Raw genomic sequence first — 18577 nt, forward strand, 5'->3', positions numbered from 1 at the left:
ACAGCATGATTTGCAATATAAAAATACAAAAATATGTAATATAGTAACAAAGAAAACCAATAACACACACACACAAACACAAAGAGAGAGCGAGAGAGAGGCCATAAATTGTTCAAATAGCCAAAGATCTGGTTGTAGAGGAACATTTTCGTCAGGTGCCTAAACATATGTAATGAAGGCGCCAGGTGAGTCTCCCTGGGGAGAGCATTATACAAATGAGGAGCCACCACAAAAAAGGCCCATTATGTTGCCACCCTTTGGACCTCTCGTTTAGGCGGAACACGAAGAAGGGCCTCAGGTGATGATTGCAGTGTTTGGGTCAGTTCATATGGGATGAGGCAGTCTTGAGCCATTAAAGCTTTATAGATCAAAGCCAGCACTTTGAATTGGGCCCAGAAATAGTCCGGCTGCAGTCCGACCAGGATTGGTATTATGTGTACAAACCATCTTGCCCCGGTGAGCAATCTGGCTGTCAACACTGTCCCACTTAAACAGGACAACTGAAAAAGTCTCCAGTCCTAGCACATGGGACTGCATAGCTGATAAGATTTCAAAACTATTCAGTATTGTATTTAGCATTTCTTCTGCTTTAGGGAGCTAGAAGGTACCAAAGGTTCCCATTCAAAAAGGAAGAACACTTAGAGAAGACAAAATAAAAAAATTCCTTCCAGTAGCACCTTAAAGACCAACTAAGGTGCTACTGGAAGGAATTTTTTTATTTTGTTTTGACTATGGCAGACCAACACGGCTACCTATCTGAGAAGTTTATCTGTTGACAAGGCAAATAGAATCAGGGTGTAAGTATAGCAAAGAATCAAAGTGTTGGGAATCACTAGATTGTTCTTATCTTTAGTTATTGTAATCTGCATTGTACTATTGTGGTGCCATTTACAGTTGACAGTGGTAATACTGTACTGTAAATGTTTTAATTAATGTCATAAGATGCTAGTGTACCTTGTTTTTATTTCCTTTTTTACATTAATGTAAAATATTAGTGTACATGGTTTGGAATCCATGGCTGGGTTTTGGCTCTCTGTGAGGATCTGTCTGAAATATCCTTCCTTTGGCATCTTGATATATGACCGTCCCGGTTGCATAATGCCTTCAAGGTGCTGTGGGGAAGCAGTCTTTTCCTTCCTCTGCGGCATTTTCTCTGATGTGGTTCAGGTTATTAGCTATATGTATTACGTAAGTTTTCAAAGCTGGCTGTGAATGTCTTTGTGATAGTTTAATAAAGATTGAGATCTGTAGTGGTTAATAGGACTAGACAAATAAATACTCCCAGATAAAGAGAACAGTGCTTGAAAAACTATGAAAGACTGACCCAAGTATATCTACAGAATGGGGTATGAGTAGTGCTAAGCAAATGGAGCTAGCAGCTGTGGTTGGGTTGCAAGCCTAGCCTTGCTTGTGGCACTTTGGAACACAAACTTTTACTACATTTGAAAAAGTTTAATAAGTTTGTCTCTGACTTCAATTACTTTGGGAGTAATTGTGGGTTTTATGGTACATGAGCACATATGTTCCTAGTATGGCACCAGCAAGTCATCACTAGTCAAGAAAGGATTTACTCAAGGATATTAATCCTTTTTAGGATCTGTACAGAATATACTTTGGCATTTTGAATTTAATTTTTTAGAAAACTTTACGGACAAGCTAGGGGAATACATCTTTATGCATTGTGCTAGATATTTTGTTTCAGTGTAGACATTTTGAATGGATAATAGGATGTGGTGTTAATGGCTTTTTTTTTCTTTGTTGGTTTTAGCTCCTCAAATAGAAGGATATTCCCAGCTGTATGGGCTTTAAATAATGAAAGCACATAACATAATGGTTGTATCCAGTGGTGACTTTTCACTAGTACCCCACTCGCACAAGGCAGAGAACCCAATTTCCTCCCAAAATCTGAATTTCTATTGTACACTGATGCTCCCCACTCTGTTATTTCTGGAATATTTGTATTATAGATAGGACACTATCCAGGGCAAAATCTAAAATAAAAATTTAATTTCAGTTCTATTCACTGCCTATATATGCCGTTCAGTATTGTCTAAAACAATGAAAATGTCTGTCATGTATAGATTCTGCTAAGACTTCCTCAAAGAATGACCTCTCTCTTGAATAGTGCTGCTTCCTGCACATGCAGTCAGGCTTTTCACTGCATTTGGGGGAAAGTTATGCTGTGATACCTTAGCTGGCCTTCAGCTTTATTAAAGATGGTGGTTTAAATATTTATACAGGTTGAGATGGAGCCCATATAATCAGAAGTGCAGTTGCTGTGGTAACTGTGATCCTGAGAGATTGCTTTGCTTTCTTACTACTTTAAATCGTAAGAAAGAAAGAAACCTATGATTTGTTAATTTGTGTTGGTGTTGATAACTCAGGATGAGGTTTAAATTCAAACCTTTAAAGGTATAGAGTGGCTCCAACTGCTTCGCTGAAAGAACAACCATTTTACAAAAGGCATATAAGTAACAGGTTACAATTATTATGTGGCCAATATTCTTTTTGTATTTGTCAATAAAACCTTGAAAGGAGAGGAATTAAGGCAGAAATTAATGCCCCCAATAGCTACAATTATAAAGGTTGTGATATGTAGCCCCTATGGTAACTTGGGAGTTTTTGGTGATAAAATGGCAGACAGAAAATCCAGTTTGTTTGACTCACATAGCAAATGGCTGTTTAAAAGTACTTCATTCTCCTCAGGCCTAGCAGAAACATTAGCTGCTCAACCACAATGCTTTTTCTTAGAATGTAAAGACATATCCATTGATTGTGAGAGAGGACGAGTAATTAGAAAATGAACTTGGGAAACAATGTTGCGCCTGTGATAGAGAAATGTCAACTGTCTCCATTCCCACACTGGCTGGTAGAAATTTGTGGTAATTTGGTTAGACTTGCTCTGCAAATAGTAACTTCACAAGGCATGTAGATCTGTCATGCAACAGAAAAATAGTCTGACAAGAGATTCTTTGTTGCTACTTACCTCCATCCTTTTTGGAAAGTTCAAGTTTAAAATAGCATATGAGATCCCCTTCTTTACCTTTCTTGGTGTCTAAAGTCCTATAATGGCAGGGAACATATTAGGTGCTCAATGCTATCACATTCTTATTTGTTTTACTCCCCCCCCCCCCCCGTTGCTGCTCTTAACTATTTGAGGAAAAACAATTGATAAAAGGTGACACAACTGACATTTCTTATACAGGATTAGCTTGATTCTTTTTCTTTCTCCACAGGCCTCCAGAACTAGCATCAAAGTATGCTAACATCTCAGAGGGGGTTTGCAAGCCTGGATATGCATCTGCACTCATGACTGCCATCTTCCCAAAGTAAGTTACCTGTGCCCTCAGGTTTGTGCATTACAGACCTTTACTCCTGCCATAATATTTTCCCCTGTTTGTGGTACAATGATGATGAAGACGGTGATTAAGGTAGCATCGTAATTTAGAGATTTGGGGGACTATATTCTTAGTGATTTATAAATTATCAGGGACGTATGTTACAGTAACATAAAATAAGCTAGTTTCGTGAAGCCATAATCAAAGCCACTTAACACATTTTGAAAGATTTAAAACATCATATCCCTGTGTCATTAAAAGTTACTACCTAATTTATGGACAAAATCAACATATTTCATAATCTAAAACTGTACCTTGAAACAGGAGGACAAACAGTACCGATTAATTCCAAAATATAAATTTCACTGGTCATACATGCATAATTTCCTATCATATTTGCCATCCTTTACAGCATTTAATAATATGCAACTGTGTTTGAATATTCATGTATTGTTTCTCTTCCTTTCCCATTTCCCTTTTTTATGCATTCCATCTTTTTAGATTGCGTAGAATTGCACTGATAAAGATAGGTTGATTTGTGCCCACAAGACTGACCCTCCCAGCAGGCAGAGTGAGGGAACTGCCCCAAGTACCTAATTTGTAGGTGTTATGAAAGGCTGGTTACTTAATCTTTTTTGTATGCTAACTGCTAGTGAAGGGGAGATGTGCTTGTGGGTGCCAAATGACTTTGAGTTGAAGAGGAGCTGCCTTGTCCACCATCCAGTTCATTTTAGGTTCTTAGAATTATATATGATTCTTCACTTGATTTTGCAGTCATCAAGTAGTTTGTATATGCGTGTGTGTGTCTGCCTTGCTTATAAAGAAAGTTGTTTCTTGGATAAAAATAGAACCATATTATAGTATGATGACGCTGGTGTTTCTCAAATATATGTGTATATCTGACAGCATACAAGAGAATTCAGGAGCTGGAAGGCAGAAACCAGTATTCACTGTTTGGCTTTAAATGGCGTGTTGCTGTGTCCTTGTTCATTGAAAAGATCATTCTAAATTGGAGGCCTTTGCTCATCTGAGAGTTGGATTGCTGAATAGCTTTTGACCTTTCTTTGGGAAGAGGGGTCTGGCTTTCCACATTTAATACAAGGGCCTCCAGTCCTACGGAATATGCCTGTGGTATACAGTACACAATGCGACAAAGCCCTTCGCGACAATGCGAAAAATCCTAACCCTGAGGATTTTCTGCTCACAAACAAGCTGCAGTTATGTACCAGTGTACAAACCCTGCTTGCCTGCCTGCCTGCCTGCCTGCCTGCCTGCCTGCCTGCCTGCCATTTTGTAGTTCACAGTTGTGTGGAAATAACAAAGAGCATTCGCATCATAAGTCAAGAGCTTCTGGTCTGCTGTTTTAAAAGGAGATAAAACATGTATAACTCATTATGAAGTTGTTCCGGTAGCATTTCTCAGTGTATGTGTGGATTTATTGAGAGATGAATTCAACAAAGTATGGGTAATGTTGGGTTTTATAATGTGACTTCAGGACTATATTCACTGTGTATCAGCAGTGAATAATGTACAGATGTGTAGGGTCAAAAGATGGTGGTCACTTTTATATCCAGTTTTGAGTATAATTCAGTAAAATGTAATCTGGTTGCTATGAAAAGGAGCTCTGGAGTTATATTAGGGTACACTAGACAGACTTTGAAGATGTGTGTCCAGTTGCCTGATGTGCATGGGAGATTGCAGAGTGAAATCCTGCTGGCAGTATGTGTCTGCTTTGCTGCAGTGTTAGAAACTGAGATATGAAAACTAGGAGCTAAACCTAAGTTATGGGCGCAACAATGGAATGTCTAGACACACTTCTTTTATAACAAGAATACAAAGGTGAAAATGAATGAACTGCAGCTAAAATATTTTGTTCGTTTTTCACATGGTCTTGTCCCTGCAGGGTATTATGATATTTTCCCTTAAAGGATGAGCAGCGTCTATTAGCATTTGGGTTTGAGCTTTCAGGAAGTCAATAGAGTAGCCACTTAGGGGTGAGTTCATATTTTCATGAGGCACTATAAGATACTTGCTTGATTGCAGGTGCCACTTCTGAAAGGTGGATGCTGCTGAATATTCTGGGAGACTGAATTTTTGAGGGCATCTTTAACACAAGATGAAACTTACCTTATACGTTCCATGGACACTAAGGAGAGACGTAGTTTTGCCTTATCCGTATATTGCTTGTTCCTCTTGATGGATATGGGACAGTCTGGCACAATGGTCATTGGAGCCTCTCTGTTGTCTTACTTAGGAGTGAGAGTAGGCAGGGACACCAGGAGTCGCCCTGTCATGTCCCCTCATTATTCTCCCTCTGTTCTTAGTTACCTGTTCAGTTTTCAGGTTTGCTAAGGTACTGTTAGGTTGACAGATGCTTGGCGACTGACATTGCTCAGGCACAGGTGTGCCAGCTTGGCCCCGTGACTGTGGGTGCCCAGGATTGTGGATGCCATGCAGCGTGCATGGCCCTGCCATGGACCTTGTGGATGCCCGGGCCCTTCATGGGGAATTTTGTGGGTGCTCAGGCACCCAGGGCCCCAGGGAGTTGGTACCTATGTTCAGGCATACTTTGCAAGGAGCCCATCTTTCCAGAAGACCAAAATGGAGAAAGGCCTTTTCTGTCTGCACATTGCCTCACATCCATATATGGCCAAGTTCCTGTTTCTCAACTATAGATGCTGTAAGGCTGCTGCAATCTGGCTGTGACGTTTGTTCTTGATGATAGTTCAGTATGTGTTGGAAAAGACAAATGATGCTGAAATTTGTCATGGTGGAGCCTTAGTTCTGGGGGAGCTAATTTATGGTGAGCAATTATTTTAATTATTGCATTTTGGAAACTTCCATATGTATTAGGTATCACATTTAAATTAAAACCTGGAACATTTCAAAATGATATATATGAAATGTTTCTGTTTTTCTTCACACTTTGGTTTTCATTATGTGCCCATGGCAGCTTCACAAAATGTGATCTCTTTTCCTTCAGTTCAGTTTCAGCAAGTATCTCCTTTTTTTAAAGCGTGAGGTGACAGGCTTGTTGCTTTAAAGCCCCAGTTAAGTTCAAAGGCTCCAGTTGTCCTTGCAAATTAACTCAACTCTTCTCCACTGAGATAGCAGTATCTGCTGTAGATATTAATTCTTTCAGTTAATATAAAATGTTCAGCTTAATACTATCGCCTGTTTTACCGAAGCCTTAGTAATTTTAAAAGGGAGAGAGGGTGTGTCCATGAATTAGTCTGTTTTGACAGTTTTATACTAATTATGTTGCATAGTAATCTTCCTTGCATGACCCTTGCTCCCTCCCTCCCTCCCTCCCTCCCCCCTCTTGTGATTCTAGGACTCATTTTCTGCTTTTTCTGCTTTTCTACCTTCTACAGTATAGAAGGGTTTAATTAACAGTGATGCCCCCTCTAGTAATTAGTGCACGGTATCCTTATTTGATGACTATACTAGTGAGAGAGCCAAGGAATATGAAATACTGTACTCTCTTTTCCAGGTTGATGAATTAGTGGAGATTTACAGTTTTACTGGCTGAGAATTCCTGGTTCTCAAAAAAGGGAAAACAGACACAGTACCTGTTTATATTAGCCAACTAATGCTTAAAATGCTAGAAAAATACTTTTGAGTTGCATAATGCTCTTCATTAGGATGATAAACAACCACTGATATTAATGATCATGGTGTTGTTGTTTTATCTAGTTTTTACTCAGCAGTGCTGGCAGACTATTTAATACCAAGCTAGAGAAAATAATTGAAGCATACATTTAACTAGAAGACAAATAGTCCATGTTGTTAAGGGTTCACGTTTGCAGAAGTCAAACCCTGACTTAGCCATGAGGTTTACTGGGAAGTATGACCCAGTCACACTGACACACTCACAGCACCCAAATGACATATTCCTGCATTTGTATGACTATTACATGAGAATGCACCCAACAACTACCATCTAGATCTTATCTATCTCCCTAGACTGAAACATAAAAATCATGGGAAGCAAAAATCTGAGACTTTTATTATTCAGACCATGGAGACAGATGTGTTCTGTGATTTGATGGCAGTTAGGGGCTGATCCTGTGTTTAAAAAAAGAAAGTTATGCACATTCAATCTAGTCAATCGGAGTAGCACAGACCACTGCTGAAGAATGACTTAAATATAGCCAGGAAGAGGATAAAGGAAATTCGGGGGTGGGGTAAAAACAACAGCAGCTATTGCAGGTACCGAGTGGATCATGGATTCATTATTTTTTCCTTCTGTAATAAGAGGATAAGAAAAATGATATTGGGTCCAGCCAAAGGCCTATCTAGTCCTGTTCTCACAATGGCCAACCAGATGCCTATGGGAAGACTGAAAACAAGATTTGAGTACAATAGTGCTCTCCTCACTTATGATTCCCAGCAATTGTTATTCAGAGGTACACTTCCTCTAACACTTCTTCTAACATATTAATAGCCATGAATTTGTCTAATACACTTTAATAGCCATGTAATCATCAGAACCATCATCACGTCTTCAGCTTCTGGTTTATTGAACATCACCACCATGAGTCCTAAATATTGATGCAGTCGAAAAGACATGAATCGCTTTTGCTATTGAGAGAGACTCCCTGCAGCTTTGTATTATTATCTGCTGCACACTTGCAATAGTTCCTCAATCATTTTCTCTCCCCCTCTCCAAATAATAAGTTAATTATTTGGGCTGGAATTAATCATTGCTCTAATACGATTTTCCCATCAGTACATGCATTTCTGCTTGCCTGGTGGAATGATCTCCCCTCTCTTCCCCCTGTGCTTTCTTCTGGAGGTTCTCTTGACCCCCAGAGCCAGTGTGGAGGAGGGAACCTCTATTGCTCTAACTCCTACAGGTGCAACTATTGAATTGAATCAAATCTGGCCCTAAATAAAACAAACCATCTTTCAAGTTGATTAGGCCAGCCTAGATTAATGAGTGACAGATCGTTTTACTCCTCATAACTTTTTATCATGCTGAAGTGTTGAGGCTGCTGTTGCCACAAAACAATGTGGGTGGGCAAATGAGGAATAATCCTCCCTGTTCCATCCTCCCCACTCTGTGCCGAAGAGGCCTGGTGAGCCCAGTTCTGCCGCTGCCTACAAGCAAAAGTAAGTGGGTGGACAGGCTAGGAAGAGGAAGCCCAGACAAATGCAGAATGTCTTCCATTTTCCATCCACTGCCACTTCCTCACAGAATACTCCCTCCGCCTTATCCGATTAAGATCCAAAATAGAAGGTAGGACATCCAGTCAGAAGTAATGGCAGAAGCAAGTGTGCTCGCATTAAAAGAGGTGAGCAAGTCCAAACAAAGTAATGAGGGACTGTTTGCAGTGGAAGGGAGAAAAGAAGTCCCTTCTCTCTTGTTTGAAATTAAGGGACTTTCCATGGGTGCCAGAGGGGAGACTATGGACACACTTGTGCATGTGGTTGCCACAATGGCACTCCCTCTCCAGCCAATTAGACCTCCTTCCAAGCATCTTACTTTCCATTTTGACTTGCCTTTTTACTCAGCACTCAGAATCTATTAAGCAGTTGGAAAGCTATGACACACTGGAAAATGTTTATAATGCAAATTAATGGAATCTATTATTTTGGGATGTAAATGAAGGGTTTTTTTAGTATAAATATTACAAACTCTATGAATAGGTGCAGGACATCTAATATCTGGAGAAAGTTGTTTACAGGTTGCAGTTAGGAGGCTTCTTATGCTAAGCTCTGTGGAGATTGAACAATGCTTTTTCTCTGAAAATGTTACAGCGTTTGGATATGGATGTTCTCAGAAGTGCCTACTATGGGCTTTGTTTAGTCTGGAGAGCATATACCACAGCAGAAACCATTAAGGGAGTCTCCAGTTTTATTGGGCTTTCCACTGACACTTGTGGTCATAACTGAGAAATTTGCAAATAACAGTGACAGAAGGCTGATGGCTACCTTAGACTGAAGTCATAACTTGGAATGGAATTTTCTCGGCTCCTGAGCCATTGTCTCCTTGTACTGAAGTTTAATACAGGCACATTTCCTCCCTTTTCTGTGCTTAATGCTACTTAATCTCTGTGTTCAGTCAAACTAATCACATTAAATCCCCAGATGAAAGATGCAATTATAGCTGGACATGTTCAAAATATGTTCTGTTCTGTTGTGTTATGGTAAATGGAAATTCAGAGCACCACAAGATTCCATGCTGCTGTTCTAAAGTATTGTGAACTGCTTACCAACATTTCATCACACCCAGTTTATTCCTTGTTCCTAGGTTTTCCATAATTATTTTGTGATTTCAAACCAGGCCTGCAAAGAGTTTGCCTGAGGCTTGAGGCGGGAGTCTTGTGCACGACAGCGTAAGACCAGCAGGCCCCTGGCAGTACCCCCACCCCACCCTGGTCAGCTTAGCCCTCTAAGGCCTGGGGCTGCCCCCACCCTCTGCTTGGGCCTGTGTAAAACTGTTCCTGAAAAGACCAGGAAACTTGACAAAGAAAAGACAGCAGTTCTATGAACATTTACTTGAGAGCTAGTCCCATTGAATACAGTGGGACTTCCTTCCGAGTAAATATTCACATGGTGCAAGCAGGTATTGACTGATTAATAGAACAGATAGCACCGTATTACACAAACCAGGTCATTTTTTTTACAATCTGTTTTGTCAATCTTGTGTTAGGAGTAAGATTCATACACATAATCTCAGTAATCGTGTTCATGCCCATATTACAGAAAGAGGGCTGAGCCTGAGCGTAATGGCTTGCTTAAGGGCTCAGTGAATTCAAGACTCAGGTGAGATTTAAATTTCCTGGGTATTAAGCCATTATTTTGAACAGCAATGTCTACTCAACATCTAAAGACATGGTTATACTCACGTGAAGAGTGATCATGCCCTGTAGTTTACATCACTTGTGGTATACCATGCTTTGTTTGTGAGAGTGATGAACATAACTGGAGACAAGGCCAGGATCAGAGGAACTGATAAAAATAGCACAAAATATGCTCAGAGGGGAATCTGCCTGTTTATTTCTAGAGCTTGGACTTTTGCCTAGTGGTGAGAGTATCTAGACAATAAAACTGCTAGGTTTGTTCAGCACATTTCTATGTTAGTTCCAGAGAAAGAGAGAGAAAATTAGGCAAAGTGTTCAGCTCTTTTTGTGGAATACAGAGGGGGTCTTGGATTCGTGGCTTATTGTGACACTGATCAATTTTAATTAGAATGGAGGGGAAAGATAGCTATTATCTGTAAGAAAAGACTATAAAAATTTACATTCATATCAGAAAATGTTGCTTTGCATATAGCTGAAATGTTTAGCTGCTCTTCTAAGAAAGAGATGTGCTTAGAATCCCAGACTTGGAAGTCTATACCTGTAATTTGACTTTCTATTGCAGAGACTTGAAATGTTGCATTTACCGTAGTTATTTAAAATATTTATATTCTGCCTTTTGTGGTTTGCTTGTTTCTTTTTTACTTTTACATAAGTATCAGTTAATAGAAATAAATTAAAATAACAACCGAAAATTCTAAATTCAAACAAACAATTCTAAATTATAAAAGGAGATACCTATCCGTAAAATAGTAGTGCCAGTAAAAACAGCACAATAGACACTCAAATCTTAGGAGAAATTCTCTTAGCATGGCACCTCAAGATCAACAAAGTAAGCACCAAGCATGTATCTGTGGGGGGGACCATTCCACAAGTAGTACACCACTACATTTCTGCCAACCTAGCAGTTTGAAAGCACACCAGTGCAAGTAGATAAATAGGTACCGCTGCGACGGGAAGGTAAACAGCATTTCCATGCGCTCTGGTTTCCATCAAAGTGTTCTGTGTTCTGTTGCGCCAGAAGTGGTTTAGTAATGCTGGCCACCTGACCCTGAAAGCTGTCTCTGAACAAACGCTGGCACCCTCAACCTGAAGCAAGATGAGCACTGCACCCCAAAGTCACCTTTGACTGTACTTAAGCATCCAGGGGTCCTTTACTTTTTCCTTTACCTTACACCACTACAAAAAGGCCCATTATTTTGTCACCCTCCCCCTTTAACCTCTGAATGCAAAGGTACCTGAAATACCTAGTTGGCGTTTTTTGTCTTGGGAGACAGTGGGGGAGTGTGACTTTGGAGGTGAAGTCAGACTGATGGAAGGTTACAGCGCCTGCTGTGGCTGTAGAGACTGATACGGGATGGACATGTTTTGTTGCAGCTGGGGCAGATGAAGGTGTCTGGTGCTTCTGCTGCAGCAGATGCACCATGGCATGATTCCTCTTCTATGCTATGGATGTACAACCTGACTGTCTCTAGGGACTGCAGTTGTTTGTCAGCCTTTGTGTCACATTTGCATGCATCTTTGTAATGCAAGGTTGGTCTGCCAATTGGCCTGGTGCCTTAAGCCACATCCTCAGGACCTCTGAATATCATCTGGAAAAGTGGGCAGGCTCATATGGGAACAAAGGGTGGTATTCACCTAACCAGCCCTGTCAGTGGAAGCCTTTGCAATGACTTCTGCTTGCACTAAGGAGCTTCCTCCATCTCTGAACGCCATGCCCCCAGAATTGACTTGGGAGGGTTCTGGAAAACCTCCATAACAGAGTGTTTTGGGGGAGGCAAGGGGGAATTGTTGCATCTTGCAATGCTTGCACAGATGGAAGCATTAGTAGAGCATAATGTTGAATTCCACCTAGTCCTTTTTACAGTGAATATGAATTCATTGCCTACTGTAACTATCCAAAACGTTGTGATTCTAATGATCTCATATCTACTTCAGTAATTATGACTTGATTTTGAAATCCAGTTTCTTGTTGTATATAATGGTTTTTCCTGTGACGCAGGTGATGGAATATTTCACAGTGATGGAATATTAAGTAATGAAAGCTTTCTAGGATGAAGAATATCATGTAAATGAGAAGAAATGCTTCTAGAGATCTCCAGAGGGCAAATGAGATATAAGAGTTCCTGTTTTTTATGAGTTGTAAAACTACAAGGGGAGAAATCCCAGGTAACACAGACAGATAATACAAATTGCTGGTGATAGCAAAGACAAAAGCCTAGAGGTTTGGGTCATCTTCGGGTTTGTGATAATGAAAAAAAAATAGTACCGGGTGAATTATCTACTTACAGTGTACAAATGAATAACAGCGAATGATGTTGGGATATTGTTTTCACAATGTGGTGTACATGCCTTTAGAGAGTATGTAGTATAAAGTGCCGACAGGGTTGTTTTGTTCCTTAGTCTGAAGTGTAAGATAATGCCTTAGAACCTAGTGTAAGGCAAGAGTTGGCTTGAGTCATGGTTTGTTTTGTTGGATCTGTACCCTGCTGTCCCCAAGAACTTTTTTGAATTTATCTGGGGAAAGTCTACATAGATTAATATGCTCTGATGAAGAGAGATATTCTAAGGAGAATAGCAGCTGGTTGAATGTTATATTTTCAGAACAATTGATTTGATTGAATTGATTTATTATACTTTTATGCTGCTTTTCATTCAAATGAATCCTAAAGCAGCTTACAAACAATAAATAAGAATAGCATGATAGAACATAATAGAACATCACAAATACAGCATAAATCATATAGAATAATTAACAAATTATCTGTGAAATCAATACAGCATTATTAACAACATTAACAAAATAGCCAAAAAATAAACTAAGCACTGTTAAATTCATATGCACACTCCCCACACCCCTATGACTCATAATTGTTCGCTGTTCAGCTCATTAAAATACACATCCACATAATGCCCGTGGCAGCAACTCCCTTCTGAAGGTTTTTCAGGCTGGAGGTGGGGCAGCACAGGTGAAACCAGCCACCCCCTAATGACAAACAGTCTCTCTTCCCTCACAGTTCTTACTCTGGAAACAGCTCCCTTATGAGAGCTCCTAGGGCTGTAGGGTGGGGCAAGGCAGGTGGAAAAAGCCATTACCTGCTGGCCATTGGCCAACAGAAAGCAGTCCGTGGAAAAATCAATTTGTTCTGATACAGCACTAAACTGGGTTTTCCTAGGGGAAGGTGGTGGGGCAAATGGACGTGTGGATGAGCCCTCAGATGTGTTTATAGCTCCCTGACCAAAGGAGCTCTTCATTATCTCACTAATGCCTCTGATCCCAAACTTCTTCAGAAGATATGAAGGAAACATGTGGTGATCATCCCAGCAACACCTCAGTGACCTGGTAGCAGTTCATGTAATTTTTTTAAATTAAGACTGTTCATTATATTATTGCATTCTTATGGCTAGTGAATACTCAATGTGTACTCCATAAAGCAGAGCTGACCACTGCAGATTTGAGCAGAGGGAAAACATAATTTCACTCTTTTTCCTTTCTTGCATTCAGCTCTCCTTGCAGACTTGTGTTTACCCATTAATCTCCACCCAAAGACTTTTATTCCATTGTGCTTACTGATCCTGTAATTTCATATGATGTAAGGCTGATATACATTTCAAAATAATTGTATTTGCAGGATGGGCTTAAGCTTTAAAGTAACACATCCCCCCCCTTTGATATTTGCTTTCTCCTTCTAGTTTAGGTTCAGCAACAGTATAAAAAGTATGGGGAAAGCTTATAAGTAAAGAATAACAGAAGCAGGATACTTCCCTGGTTAGAGAAGCTGGCTTACCTGTTCATTGAGTTTTATTGTTCCAAAATCCCTGCCTGTGAAGATTTTTAATCTAGGAGAATTGGGAAAAGTTCTGACTGGTCCGACTGCTGTTGCATTCCAGCTTAAATGACTACATGTGTCTAATTTTGATTTCCTTCTAAATCATTAGGGACATCACTCCTTTGAACCTCTACTTGATGCAGTTGAAATTGGATGCCTTGCCTGTCAACAGAAATGTAGTCCGTTAATAGTGTTGAATTTATTTGTTTTAATTAAATGACTATTAAAATCATGAAAGAGGCCTTGTGTTTGGGAGAGAGTGTTTCACATCCTATAAACACATTGCAAACTCTTCCCAGAAGTGGTAGAGAGCTGATATGTATGCAAGGCCATGAGAGACTTCAGAGCTGCCTTCTGTGCGTGTGTGCTCTGAGCTTTGTCCCACTGCTTGCTGCAGAAAAGCAACCTATTCTTTTCTGTTCTTACATTGCAGCCCAAGTACTTTGGACAGCGACCTTTATGTTTCTCTTAACCTTTGTTTGAAGGGTGTGTGTGTGAAATTTGTCCTTTAGATTTCGGGTGGGTTTAGGTTTAGGTTTAGTGCTGACAAATACCCTGAGAAGAGTACTGAAAGCTGGTGCAGCTGTTTTCTCTTGCAGTGTAGTTTAGTCTCCCTGGCCGCCCATTCAGCTTCTCTTCAAATGTTATGAAGAATTTTTTCTGTGTTTCTTGTACAGAGGGTGGATAGATTCTTTTCTACATCCTTAAAGTGACCTAGCAATCTGGCACATCAGAACAGGTGCTGGCAGATTATTTGCTCTTGATTTATGTCCAACAGTCTATGTGTGGATTAGGCTACTATAGTGAAGTGCTAGACTATTTTTATTTTATTTTATTTTATTTTATTTTATTTTATTTTATTTTATTTTATTTTATTTTATTTTATTTTAATTGTCTGAAGAAGTCAAGGACTGAATATGTTCTAGTTGACAGAAAAGGTGTCTAACTTCTAGGAAACTTACAGGTGCTGGAGAAGAGTGGTAGAACTTTTCAGCCAGCTTTTGTTTTGAAAGAATCTACATCTTCACAAGAGATGAAATACTGTTTGTAAAATTGGGCTCTTGCTCCCTCTGGGCTATTTTTGCTCCCCAGGGAAGCTTGGGCTGTGACTGGAACTACACATTACCACATACCAGATCAAATAGTCTGATTTCCACACATTTTCAGGAAAGAAAAGCTTGTTTATATGAGCACAAGGTTTAAGCACAGAATTCAGTGTACACTGGAATAAATCTGTAACTCACTTCCGATGATCTGCTCTTGATTATTCTCATGGATCTATGTGTTTGCAGCTATGAAATCCTTCATAACCTCCTTGGTAAAACATTGACTTGATGAGATAGATTCGGGACTTATTAGTGAATACACAAGGTATGGACTACTTATGTCCAGATCAGTCTGTAATTGTAATGTGTTCTTTGTACCCTGGTGTGTGTTGTGTGTGTATTCATAGGTGTATAGAAAAGACCAGTAAAATGCTATCAATGCTGTATTCTTAATTCAGCTGTATGGTTCCTTTCCAAATAAGTCATTAACTTCTGTTAAGCCATTGCCTTTATGAAGCAAAGTTATTCCTTGTCTTGGTAACCTGCTTGCCCCACTGAATTGAATTAGCCAGTTTTTCCCATCAAAATTAATTGCTCTCGGTTTATTATAGAGATTGTTTGCCCTCTTCCAAGGACTGTTTGTTCCCAACAGTGTGTTTTAGGATCTGTTTGTATATGCTGGAAGCTTTTTCAGCTTATTTTTTTGAAGGTCACCTTGGGTTCAGAAAAGTTTAGAGTGGTAGCAGCTAAAATAGACTCAAGTAAATTCAATAAGATACAGAAAGTGGTTGATCTGTAGATTCTTTCCTCTCTCCAGATTTCATTGCCAAAATATGTTTAAATTGACAAATGATGCAGCCAATCTCATAGGAGATGCATTTTCAATTCCCCCCCCCTAGTTCTGTTGCTTTACTGATGCATGCTGCCATGTTCAATGGTTTTACAGAGCTTAATGAGTGACATGCGTGGTGCTGTTAGCTTTCCAGCACCCCTGTAAAAAAAAAATGTAGCATATTTTATAGAGTTGGTTACTAGAAAGAGGTGACATCCTTCGTAATGTTTTGTTTTGAAATCTTTAAGATAATATTTAATTTCCTATTAATAATGTTCCTTTGAATGTATACTTTATATTTGACTTTCTTCAGTAAAGTTTTATTCCAGATTGTTTTATTTTATGTTTTAATGTAGGTTGTAAACCACTTTGATATTTTCCCCTTAAAATTAGAAAGAAGTATAGAAATGAAAATAATAATAATAATAATTTTGATCACTACCCAAATCTGTATTCTCTGCTGACAAAAATAAATAGTTGGTTCATAAGTATAGATAATTTGAGGCAGTTAGTTCTGATGTAGTGTCTAGAGCAGATGGATAATCACTGTAACAATTGGAAGAAGTTTGTGGAGCAAAAGCACAAGCGGAGGACTCATGGGGAGGAATTTAGTGTTGTGCTATCATGATCATTAGCTCGCTCAAGAATTTCTGCTTGACAGATGGAACGATCTCCTCTCTCCTTTTCCCCCACACTGTTCAGGGAGTTCTCCTGACTCCCCAGAGCCAATTTGGGAGAGGGAAAGCCCCATTGTGCTAGTGGGACTCATTGTGCTGGCTCCCTCTAACACAACCATTTAGTTGAATCCAGTGCTTGATTTTTATTAAAAAATAATAGTTCATTTCCTGCATTTCTTGACCTTATCTCACCATTCTGCTACACCATTTCTCTCACCACAATGTGGCACACATTAGGAAGGCTCATGAAACTCTGAGCCCCTTGCTTTTCTTCCCCTACCTCGAGGTACTTGCTTCAGAGCATAGGCAGGATAACAGCTGAGTGTAGATGGAGGAGGAAAGCAAAGTAAAAACATGTTGGTGGGGTTAATCTGGTATATTTACAAATGGTGTAGTGCAAACTGTCCAGATTCCCGTGAATCTACGTAAGTACTGTGTGTTTCATTCCATGATGACTCAGATCTTTCAGGGACAGGTCTGTTTTGATGCTTGGGGTAATTCCCAATCCTCAAGAGTGCTCAGCTTGGGTTAATGGGATGCTGATCAATTTGACATACTAGTCTTCCAAGTTACACCAGGACCAGATAATAAATGCAGCACTGCAAATGAAGTCAAATTACATAGACAGTCACAGGACTTGATCAGACATATAAACAAGAGCCAGTTGGTGCCTCCCAAAAGTAAACTTCTTACAACTTCATATCTGAATGCCAAATTCTGAGGATGGGCAAGCTGAGGGGTTCTGTTACTCACATTTCCTCCTTTTAAGCTTTCAGAAGTATTTGGCTGGCAGCTTTTGGAAACAGTACTGGACTGGCTGGGGACAGTGACTTGACCAACACCAAGCCACGCCTTTGACATTCCTTTGCAGCTACAACACAGCATCCATTTTATAGAAGGCAAAACAGTGAGGCTCAGAAGCAAATAAATTGCATAATACCACAGATCGAGCATAAGGCATAGGTAGAGTCTCTGTGACAAATGACAGCACTCCAAAAATAATGTCCTTTTCTAAAAATTACCACTCCTAATTCAACATTTGCTGCAGTGCCATGATCTGAAGTGCACCACCCCATCCTCAACTTTCTTTGTAGAATCAAATGAAAAAAACAAAAAAAAGTTAGAATAATGAATGGCTGTCAACTCTTATCAACAGCTATTTGTAATGATAGCTAACTTGAACTTCTGTGTTCCTGTATGTTTTACTGGATAGTCACATCAAAGTGAACCAGGCAGAGGGCCTTCTCGGTGGTGGCGCCCTCCCTGTGGAACGCCCTCCCACCAGATGTCAAAGAGAACAACAACTACCAGACTTTTAGAAGACATCTGAAGGCAGCCCTGTTTAGGGAAGCTTTTAATGTTTGATGCATTACAGTATTTTAATATTTTTTTTGGAAGCCACCCAGAGTGGCTGGGGAAGCCCAGCCAGATGGGCGGGGTATAAATAATAAATTTTATTTTTATTTATTATTATTGTTGTTGTTGTTGTTGTTGTTGTTGTTGTTGTTATTGTTATTGTTATTATTGGCTGTAGCCAATATTATTATTAGTTGTACTCTATGTAGATCTGTTAAAATGAATGGACATGACTAACTTAGGCCCATTAATTCTAGTGGGTGTGTTGAGTAGAACTTAGATAGATACAAACCTGTATCTCAAAAATGAAGGACATAGCATCTTTGCCACAATATAAGATAAACTTTTATTTTGTAATCTTTCATATTATGTGTACACTATATATTAAAAGCATATTGTTTCCCCCAAACAATCACAGGAACAATAGTTTGCTAAGAATGCTGGGAATTGCACTACATTTCCCAGAATTCTTTGGGGGAAGCAATGTGCTTTAGATGTATGGTATGTACACACCCTCTTTTTTATTTTTGTTGTTAGATGTACAGTATGGATTCCCTCACCCTTCCTATGTTTCTGTGGCTTGATCATGTAGCTGTGTCTACAACTTTGCTATGTTGCATTGTTTACTCTGGATGCGTAAACATAATACAGCAGTGAGCTTGATAATTATCTCAGAACTATAGTTTGATGTC

The 18577-nt window shown here is 39.5% G+C and overlaps 1 protein-coding gene and 1 long non-coding RNA gene across 12 annotated transcripts in view; one reads left to right on the top strand and one right to left on the bottom strand.

The window, feature by feature from the left end:
* Positions 1–18577, bottom strand: part of LOC307218325 — a 259902-nt gene that overhangs the window by 150011 nt on the left and 91314 nt on the right. The window lies entirely within an intron of this gene.
* ST3GAL3 (ST3 beta-galactoside alpha-2,3-sialyltransferase 3) overlaps positions 1–18577 on the top strand; it is a 189680-nt gene that overhangs the window by 73964 nt on the left and 97139 nt on the right. For all 11 annotated transcript variants that reach the window (XR_013839875.1, XM_079980454.1, XM_079980455.1 and 8 more), the window contains one exon: positions 3237–3329. Coding sequence is in view for 10 of the 11 variants with exons in the window: in XM_079980454.1 (XP_079836580.1) it covers positions 3237–3329 (93 nt within the window). In the remaining variant the exon portion in view is untranslated. The remainder of the gene's footprint in view (positions 1–3236; positions 3330–18577) is intronic.

This window comes from Podarcis cretensis (assembly GCF_951804945.1).
Source record: "Podarcis cretensis genome assembly, chromosome: 6".
In the NCBI taxonomy this organism is placed as follows: Eukaryota; Metazoa; Chordata; class Lepidosauria; order Squamata; family Lacertidae; genus Podarcis; species Podarcis cretensis.